We start from the raw sequence: 11,346 nt of genomic DNA on the forward strand, positions 1-11,346 counted from the left end.
ATCAGCTTCTACAAATGCACATGAGGATCATCTTGGCAGGGATAGTGAGGTCTAAACAGTTACTTCCAAACTTATTATCTGTAGTTTTGTATTTTCTATTATTATACACATAAAAATTAACAAAAATAGATATTTGTGTTTTAATCCCAGCAGTGGTCCCCAACCTGTAGTTCAGGCACCATGGCACCAGCAGAACCATATCATGGAGCTTGCAAGGGTTTATGAGAAAATAATGAGAGATTTGGGAATTCTTTGTCAGTGAAAATAATGAAAATGTGTAATAATTTGATACGACTTTACAGTTTGAGAGTGAATGAAGATGTTGAGCAGTTGGTGGTGTGTAGCAGAAGAGCTAAGTAACGAGGATCTTATTGAACAAGGTGCACAGAAAATTGCGGAGGAAGAAGAGTAAATGTAGAACCTACCCCCAAAAAGTTTTTAGTGAAACAAATGGCAGAGGCATTTGCTAATATTAATAAGGGGATGCAAATGTTTGAAGAAATGTGTCAAAATCTTGAGCGTTTTGCAAAAGATGACAGACTGATCCAAGATGCACTTGCTTGCTACAAGGAGATTTACAATAAAAAGAAAAGGCAAACTGTGCAGTCTAAATTGGACATATTTTTTAAGAAGTCCCCCACTGCTGTCTCCTCACGCCCCATCACTGCTGCCTCTTCACTCCTTAAAGATGATCCAATACCTTCAACAAGCAAGTATGTTAGCCTGTCTGAAGAAAGCGAACTTAATGACCCACCCAGCCCTGTCTCCTCCTCTGCTTCATCCAATTAATGTAGTCTCCATGCTTAATTAAAAAATTATTGAGTCCCTGTGTGCATTCAGCTGACTACATTAAAGGTAAGTTCACAGTAACACTTTATTAATTTTTCATTATTGATTACTTTTACTGAACTGTATTTCATTTTAGAATTTCTATGTATTATTTCTATGTATAATTGCAATGTCGATTTGCCAACTAGGTGGGTTCCCTCCCCCAATGTGGTGTCACGGCACACGCATTGGGTGACAGCCTGGTGTCTCTCCTCGACTTACGCAGGGGTTCCATCCATAAGACCAGGTCGTAAGTCGAAATGCCGAAAATAATACATAGAAATTCTAAAATGGGTGTCTCTTTTTCTTCTCATCTCGACGAGAACTCTCACTTTTACGCTTGCCAGCCATTTTAAAGGGGATTACAAACGAAAATTTTGTCAGTACACATACGATCACTAACAGCTATCCTTTCAGTTTATTATCCATCGTACATTAAACCATTTCCATTCTGACTCTATCATTGTCTTGTATACATCCTTTAACACTTTCTTGTTCATTCAAATATTTTATTAACAACTGATACACTAACAAGAAAAGGAAACAATACATTTTATCATACTGTTTACTATATTCATTCTACAGGTGCTACTGTGGAAAAGTCAAAACTTTACCAATACAGAGTTTGTTAAATTTTTCCTATTAATTTGCAGAAAAGAAAATTGGGGATGTACAATAATTTCAAGACTAGAGGACTTGGATTCTAATTTCCTTTACAAAAGAAACACTGGGTATCTATCAAAAGTAAGCAAATTTTGAATAATTTCTTAGTTTCAGTAAGTTTGTCCAGGGCTGTGAAACTTAGCCAAAAGACCAGTGATTCACCAAAATTTTAATTTACGACAAAAATTTCTTTGCTTTTATAACATAGTAACAAGAATTTACACACCACATGATCAACATCATCTAGGTTACATGGACAAAAGCACTCACACGGTCCAGAAATATCAATTTACATTACCTACACAAAAATATCTAGTTATATATTCACAAATATCATATAAATATTGTATTAAAAGTAAGGAAAAACAATAAGTATAAAATTCGTACCATATACAGTATGCATATAACACCTGCATCTACTCTTTTATCAGTTGCAACTTAATGGTACTTAGGAAATAATCAAAGTCAGCATCACAACCTATGTCTATTTCACTGCAAAGACTTTGCAAAAAAGAAAAGCTTCCAGCCAAAGTCAACACTTAGGTGCTTTCAACAGTGACCTTCATAACACAAAAAAAAGCAGTAACGACAGAAGCATAAGGTAGTGTAGCTGCCTAAGATCTCAAGGGGAGGGAAGCACTTTAGCCCCATAATTGGTTCCTTACATACATAATGTCTTCATTAGGTGAGGTAAAAATCCATTTCAAATTACAACCTACTGCCAATTACAAACATATGAATCACAGATGCATATCGAATATTTTCTTAATGACTTTCTGATCAGGACACTGGGCATTGCATGAATTGAAGGCTTTGCTCTGGTGCTCGGGGCTTTATTAAGTTCATCTGGAAGTGTGAAATAAAAATTAATCTTGAATTGTTTATAATTACATATATTTTCTTCTTTCCAAAGGAACATGATATTCTAAATGCAGTAAAATCTTAAAACTTTCTGAACATTGGGAAAAAAAAATAGCATGAGGTCCTATATGGGTCATATGTTTTGCAAGAGGTGATGGAGGTATTACCCTCTCGTACCGACAGATTGAATTGTGGTATGCATGCACTGCTCCATAAAATAGTATTCCACGACACCATAATTCCATGTTTTATGCGGAAAGACATCCTCAAGTTAGGGAAGGATTATGTTCCTTAAAAAGAGGTCTAACTCAAAACATATTCTCCTATTTGATATTCATTGTACAATTGGAAATGCATTCGTGTGGTCAAGAACTTTATCCCTGAAACGGGGAAAACAAATTCTTTGACTACTTAAGTACACATTGAACTGAGAAACATAATTTTTTATAAACTATGTACAGGTATCCTTCATTTAATGATCATTCACTTAGCAATTATCAATTTTCGGGTGAGTGATCTTCGACTCGCTGGGAAAAATTTAGGAGGGAAGTCAGAAAAACTGGGGATTATGTGCTCCTAGTGCACAACAGGCTAAGCCTGTAAAAAAATACAGTATAAAGTACAGTATTATATAGTTTTAGAGAACAGTACAGTATACTAGTGTATAAAACTATAAAATAAGAAAATAAAAGAGCATGGGTGTGCATGTGTGGGAAGTGAACATAAGCATTGAGGCAGTGAGTTGTAATTGTGTGTCGCAATCTTCCTCCCCCCCTACGTGATGTCAGCTTGGTGACTGCCCAGATGAACTGTGTTGCGTTTATACTGACTGTACCAGTAAATGTGTGTGTGAGAGAGAGAGAGAGAGAAAAAAAAAAGCATTGTTATTTGACAGTCGGGACACAAGACAGAACAGCTGAGATCCCCTCGCGCTTCCCCCTCCCATTACCCTGCTCTGTGGGCTAACTGCTGAACACGTAAGAAATGTTTAGTATTTTTAATTCTGACCTTATGATAGATACTTTAATGTTTTTTGCACATTCTGTATGAAAGATTGGGCGTGCATGTAACAGAGTAAAGAAAATAAGAAAATTACGTATATCTACCCAAAATTATGAGCTGAACAGTAACATAGCTCAGCCTCACACACTCTGAGTGCTAATGGGTGGCGAATTTGGCAATTTGGCTATACAATTAGAGCCATCTCCACGGTTACTGTATTTATTCCTCATTAGCCTAACAATCGTTTTTTCAGCAGTGCATCCCAATCATTAAACGAGGGATACCTGTACAGAACTTCTGCTTTTGATGGAGAAATTGAATATAAATTAGAGGCCAGTTCTTGAAAACATAACCTGTAATTAGGGTTGGGAGGTTGGTTTCAACTGGTGCCTTTTTTTATATTGAAACCATTTATTTAGCCAGAAAATACAGATACAGAGTGGATGATAATAAGAACAATATTGAAAATTAAGAGCATGAGCTCTCTTAGTAGTCAACATTTTAACTTTATGAACACATTCCGTTTCAAAATTAAACCTACACTCCTATATTGCAAATTTACCTCCCACATCTACACACTTTCTTGCAGCCTCTCTCTTCAGGTTCTTATCTCTGATGTCATTCCTTAAAATCACTCCCCATAGTCTTCTTGGCCTATCTTCAACATTCAAACTCATGCATCCCTTTACCCAGCTGGTCTCCTCCATTCTTCAAATGCCCAACTCTGCTAAACATGACCAATGCTGTACTCTCAATACCCAGACACCCTCTTAGCAGTGAACAGGGTTTCCATAAATAGCAAAAAAATGAAATCATAATACATCACCTAACTTACCTTAAGGTTATATGCTATCACTCCAAGTGTTTGTGTTTTGGTTGAACCGTACGTGGTTATCAATGATTTGGAAGAGCTCTGGAGGCTGGGGAATACGCCCTGTTTCCAGCTTAGACCAAACAGGAACATCTGTAATAGTTGTGACTCGTAACAGTGATTGACAAAAAAATTATTTTTCACTAAAAATTAGGATGAGCAAAATTATTCTTGTGACATTTGATCAAATTACTTTTATCTAACCCACAAAAATGGATAATAGGAACACTTAACTTATATAAAGTAAATGATCTAAAATGATTATCTTACAGCGAGTTATAATACAACTGCTACTTGGAACTAATGCTTCAGTCTTCTAACAATGAACACATTAAATTATCTACATGCTACCAGATACATTGATACTTCTCTTATATCTATTACTGGCAAATATGATTTCAATACAGTTAAAACACAAATGACAGTTTCTTAAGTGCGAATAGAAAAGTAATAAATGAATGTCACAACAGCCAAACATTTAATTAGAATAAGCTTGCTTACTCACCGTTGAAAGAAATTTCAAATGCACCCGTTGATACTAGTTGCCCCTCTACAGCATTACAGAGGAAAAACACCATCATACATGCATAAATCTTGTTAGTTGTGAACCATGTCCACCAAGAGGGTGTCTCCTGCCCTAACCATTCCCACATGTTGATGTTGGCTACAATCATGACTATAAACAGGAGTTTGGCACCACTCTGGTAAAAAAAAAAGTTTTATTAATTGAAACAACTAGTTAACATATCACAAATATACAATATTAACAGACTTACAATAAGATCATTCACAAATCACATTTTTTCTCAATGTATAAATGGTACAAAAAATAGCTCATCACATACCAAACAACTGCAAGCCAGAGTTTCCAATCTGGAGGCGGATAGTTGTCCCCGAGAATGGATAATTCTGGATATTTCTCACGCAAGATGTTGGCATACTGCTCAAACACCTTCCTGTATCCTCACGAGTAGCTGTAAGACATATAAATATTGGCACATCGTACTTCAAGAAATACACGAAATGTACAGAAAAATAAAAATGAGATACTTTGGTCATATAATTAGGGATGAGGGATAATAAAAAATATTACTGGGCAAAGTTGAGGGCCAGGGGAAGGCAGAGACTGGGACGGATGAATGAAATTAAAAACTTCCCCAGAGATATAAAACCTTGGAGGATTGGTAAAACAGCCTGAGAACATTTAGAATGGAGGACTGTGGTCGTTAACCCTCAGATATGAGGATGGTACAATACTCTGATTGATTGATATATACATTACAGGTACTAAATAATTACTGTAATGGTAATTTATCTAAAGGAAAGCAGGAACACTAACAGAATAGCATGAAATTAAAGAGCAAATGCTTCTACAAAATATTGTACATTAAAGCATCTCAAATTTGGATCTGCTGGATGATTCAGCATCAGCCCCTTGTACACGAATCTGGCTTTAGGAAAAAAAAGGGGTGGGTGGGTTACATGCACATGTAACTCCTCCATGGGTTGAGCCAGTGACAAACACTTGACAGTACAATACACATACCATTCTGCTGTCTTGATGTCATAGCATGAATTGCTCTCGCTACCAGGCGGACATCCCATGTTCTGTTGTCACATAGGCCCTAAATAAACATAGGCCAGAGCAAATCAGCCGAGCTAAAACTGGAGGGAGCAACAGTCTCCACAAGTCTTCATCCTTATTGTACCTTTATACTTTAAACAGATTTGAAGAGCATGAAGGTATATTTTTTTTGTGGTGGTGGTGGGATAAATGTAAGTGTTGCTCCAATCCAGACATTCACTCTACAACACCCTAAGCTGAATTAATATTACTGTACCTTGTACAGATTGGAGGGTTTTAGTGGAATAAATATCCACTATACTGTATACTTGATTTCCTTAACCTCTTGACAACATACTACAGTATTCCCAAAACATGAATAAACTAATATCAACATATTCTCCTTATGAAGGCCTGTCTTCATTGTAAATAGGCCTCAAACACATGGGGTAATGTCTCGATAAACCACACAGTTTCCTTTTCCTGTGTGATTTTATAGAATTTATCTGTCCATGTTTCCATTGTGGTCGACATGAAATATGGGGTTATCTGTGTAACTCCTTAAAACTGATTCTATTGGTTGCTCTCATTTATACTAGCTTTGCAAAAATGGTTTAATACAAATGCAATTTTTATAACCACCCAAATATTGTTTATGCTCAACAAAATTCAAATTCCCACTTTTGCAACAGGGTGTTGGTAGTACTCTAGCGGTAACAAGTGTACCAGGTAGATCTCTCGCCAATATGTCAAGAGTTTGAGTTCTGCTTGGCTTGGACACAGTGTGACACCACCAAACATCACAGGTTTCCTTCAAGTATAGTACTGTTGTTTCCCGTGTACAAACACTAGACAGACCAACTACTGTACCTGAATAGCTGGTAAGTGGTGAAAAAAATGGTGCCTCAAGCATTTCATCTTCAATTGTATCGCTTCTTTGAAAATATCTGACATCACACTCTAAGGACACCATCTTAACACAAGCATTACTCATGTACTAATCTCAGATCTCCATGCTTTAAAGGGCCCTAGCCACCACCTTATTTGTTCATTGGAAAGCTAATAACTTCAGTTAGCGTTTTATGTAAGCAAGAGGAGGAATAATGTTTCAGACATAAATGCTAGTCTGTTTCAAACCTACTATGAAACAACATCAAGAATATCCCCAAAAGGATAAACAGTAGGATTTGCAACTTTCCTAATAATAGTACCTGTAGTACCAATAGTTTTGCAACACACAAGAACACCTCCCAGAAGCAGTGTCATACTTTCCATACACATGGACACTTCCAGCATATCTTATTAGAATTTATTGTAGATATGATAATTAATCAAACAAAACCACCTAACCTAGGATGTAAGTAAAGGGTATATGTCTAAACATTGCTGCAAATGGGCTTTGTCCTCCACATCTTCAGCACTTAAGAGATACAGTACAGTAAAAGCACGATGAATCACAGCAATGCCCTTTTAACTTATTTTGAGGTGTACTGTACAGGGTGACAAAAGCAACGATTTTATGGTTTTCAGGACTGTGATCGTGAAAATTTATATACGTACAGCCACTCCTCGACTTATGACCTACTCGACTTCGACCACCGGACATATCGTACCAAAAATTTTTTCAAATTACGTATTTTCGAGTCCGCCGTTATTGATTGACTGTGTACCTGACAAAATTTTCGTTTGTAATGCCCTTCAAAATGGCTGGCAAGCTTAAAAGTGAAATTTGTGGTGCTGAGAAGAAAAAAAACCCACCCATTTTAGATTTTCTATGTATTATTTTAGCATTTTCGACTTATGACCTGGATTTGGGTCCCTAACCCCGTATAAGTCAGGGAAGACTGTAAAACCATTAAAATATAATACTGTACTGTAATAACACTGACAAAAACATTGCAACCATAAGGTGCTCCTCTACATAAGAACATTCAACTTACAAATTTTCAGATACAAACATCATCACTTGGGGGGGGTTTACCTGCCAGAACATGTTTAATGTGGATGAGACTGGATTATTTTGAAGAAATTCAGATAGAACAAATATCACCTAAGAGGAGAAGAGTGAGCCAGGTTTTAAGGCTGTATTAAAGGGTACAGCTGTACTAAATAACCATAATCTTTTTATTTTTATGTTTGGTATCTACAAGAGTAAAGTTGGACTTGCAAACTAGCCTCAGGAACATAACTCGTTAAGTAAGTAGAGGAGCACCTGTACTGTACTGTACATATTACTGTACTCACCGAGACTTTAAAATATAGATCCAATTCTTAATCTTATAGATTCCACAATACATTCTCTGAAAAGACTGCACATAGAAATGCTGAAACTGAGATGATAATAAATAAATTAGGTTTAGATTTGGAAATTGTGTACTACGGAACTTTGTATTAATATTTACAGTATACAGAACTGTATCGAGATACAGAAAATATATATATACACACACAATATATATATATATATATACAGTACAGTACTTTATTTTGTTACGCTTGTCACAAATTTATAGTTTTCAAATTTTTTTTTGGAGTTTTCAATTCAACTTAAGAAAGTACTGTACAGTAAACCCTTGATAACTCGGCATTTTATGATTCGGAATTTCATATAACTCGACACCTACCTACCTGTGTCACCTACCATACCTGTGTCACCTATCATACCTGTGTCACCTACTATGGTGCTTCAATCATCGCCTGCAGTTGTATTTTTGTAGGCGGGAGGAAAGTGCCTCAGTAAATCGGAATTTGGGACAATTCGTCAAGGCCTAAGCCCCATATGTACCGAGTTATCAAGGGTTTACTGTACAGTACACTTTGTCAGGTGGCACGGTTTACATCTTGCATAACTATGCCCTGCCAATCAGCGTTGCTCTTAGTGTCATGTGATACTCCTGTGCATTTGTTTTTAAATTTGCTTGGACAGTTGTATGATAATTCTCTGTGCACCAGGTGTTCTTCATCAGATTAGCAAACTATTCGTTGTGTCTTTGAAAATAAAGCCACTGCTATTGAAATTTTTAAGGCTCATGGTATTCTGCCAACGTCTGTGAAGTGTGCACAATGTGGTTCAGACTATCACTATTGTCACGATAAGAACCTTTGGTTTGTACTAAGACAGAAACTCACCAAGACAAAGAAATATCCTCACTATGGCTTCTGTGTTTTTGCATTTATGAGCATTTGGTTGGACAAAGTACCTACAAGTAGCATCACTTTATCTTCCAGCATCTGATAATTAAGGGAAGGTTAGGTTAGGTTAGGTTAGGTTAGGTTAAGTAGTCATTGGTTTGGTCAGTTTTTTCTTCTTCGTGTTTTAACCCCACCATCTCCCTCTACTTCAAAGCCTTGCCTACTTTGTACCAACAAAATTGTCGGCTCATTACCAATGACAGAAAGTCAGATTCTATTAAAACACCACAAAATAACGTCGTAAATACACTAGGAAAGCGTATTCTTATTAGTAGTTCCATGGTAAACAATTTCCAATGAAGGGCAATTGAGGAGTTTAAAGAAGCCACCAGCTCTCTTTCCTCTTCAGAACATAAAAATGCGTAAAACACTAGGTTATATGACTTCGCCCAGAGATGGTAGACCTATGGAATATAGTCTACCACCTCAGGCTATGGATACACAAAAAGAACTGGGCTTCAAAAAGACAGACCTCCAGTTGAGTAAATTAATTATGGTTCACCCTTTCTAATAGTGGTTTTCTTTATTGGGAAGAACAAACATGATTCAAATCGAGAAAGTCTAATGGTTTGTAAAATTATATTTACATTTTTTACCCCACATTTTAACTGTGTTTCATAAGTTACTTACAATGGATTTATATTAATACTTTTTTGATATTGGGAATTTCTTAACATCATGTACGTTTATGGTTTCTTCTTATCAGGATAAGTAATAAAAATAACATTTGATAATTTTTCACGTGACAATTCCTATAAAAAAAAGAGTCCAGGCAGGACTTTCCGCAATAATATTCCCATTACTTCTTGTATAAAAACAGATAGGAAGTAAACATAAATAAAACCCAATAACTTAAGAATTGGCTCACATGAGCTGAACAACTAGTGCATAAAATAATCTCATTACTATTGTTAAGGCCGAGAGTTGTGACGAGTCATCACTACTGTCACCACCAACAATCATCTTATGCAACACAATGTACTCACCAGTACAAGAACCTTAGTGTTGGTCCCATCAGTTTATTGAATTTCATGGAAGTAGCTTCACTGTCGGCACCTACAGGCATAACGTTACCTAATAATAAAACGCCTATAATCGCCCCGAAGGCGAGTAGAGTGGCGGACCCCCTCTCCGCCATATTGCCACTGACTGGTGAGTGAGGACTGACTGCTGAGTAGAGTGGGGAGTCAGGGAAGGTGACAACCAAGGAAAGTATATAGGAGGAAGCGACTTAATGATCCCCGTAGTGCGCGCGCCTGGTCACTAGATGGCACTGATTACATGGCGGGAAACGTTGTGTTGACTTGGCCTCTAGGCTGCCCAGAAGCCAAGTCAAAACAAACAGCCTAGACTGGGCAGTGGGCATGGTGATTGGTGAGTGAGACAAACTGGCGAGAAGGAAAGGGCTTCACCGGTGTGCTGTATGGGGCACAAATAAAAACAACAATAACGACCTAAGGTTTCATTACTTCTCAAAGGACAAGAAAAGGTAAGTGGATATATTTAGTATGCGTAGCAAGTTTAAAACATACTTTGAAAAGCAAGCAGTTAAGATGTGATTAAAACTCATGAACCAAGGCTCATGTTCAAAAGTACACAATATGGTAATGTTATAGGAGACAGTAAGCACCAGAAGGACTTTATAGAATTGCACCAAATTTTCAGGAGAACTTGTTTGGATGATATTAAGTAAGAAAATGTTACGATAACGCACAGAACCTATTGAAGCCTGACCTAACCTTATCTAACCTCACTTAACCTGTGAAAAAAGCAAACAAACCCAACACATCCTATGAACACAATTAAATCTGCACTAACATTTTCCTATTTGTTTCTGACAATTTTATTTTCATACTGTACAGGTATTTGGAAATGAGATATAAAACTGGGTTAGGTTAGCTTGGTTATGTAAATCGAGATTAGTTTTCGTTAGGTTAGGTTGTAGTGGATCCCTCCCCTACAAACGCTGTTTGTCGCTGAGTAGCCGACCCAGTGTATGCCTCGTGGTCTAGGTCAACCAGCGCCGCCTTACATGACGGAGGTCAACTATTAAGCCACGCCTACCTCCGCTATATAAGACCTGACCTCGTGGTGACCTACCTCTCTTTCTACCTACAGCCAGTCCTCAAGGTAGTAGGCAGCTATCAAACAGGGAGGTACTACCGCCTGGGAAGATATTGGAAGCATAATATGTTGTCTAATGGTAGACCCTGCTGCCATATGGCATCACGAATATTGTGACCAAGTCCCAGGTTGCTGATCTGTCTTTCTTGTAATATTTTCAAACATGTTCTTTTTTTTTTTTTTACCAGATTTTTACTTCTGGGTATAAGTATGGGACCAAACACAGTTTAATCTTAGTCGA

The 11,346-nt window shown here is 37.1% G+C and overlaps 1 protein-coding gene across 1 annotated transcript; it reads right to left on the minus strand.

Annotated features, from left to right (window-relative positions):
• Positions 1-1,379: 1,379 nt before the first annotated feature.
• LOC121878999 (thioredoxin reductase-like selenoprotein T homolog CG3887) lies at positions 1,380-10,158 on the minus strand. Its single transcript, XM_042385450.1, is given in 5 exon segments — positions 1,380-2,337; positions 4,190-4,318; positions 4,731-4,924; positions 5,071-5,199; positions 9,968-10,158. Coding segments are annotated over 4 exon segments (597 nt in total). The 5' UTR covers positions 10,120-10,158; the 3' UTR covers positions 1,380-2,337; positions 4,190-4,196.
• Positions 10,159-11,346: the final 1,188 nt, after the last annotated feature.

This window comes from Homarus americanus, unplaced genomic scaffold (assembly GCF_018991925.1).
Source record: "Homarus americanus isolate GMGI-L3 unplaced genomic scaffold, GMGI_Hamer_2.0 scaffold4060, whole genome shotgun sequence".
Taxonomy (NCBI): domain Eukaryota; kingdom Metazoa; phylum Arthropoda; class Malacostraca; order Decapoda; family Nephropidae; genus Homarus; species Homarus americanus.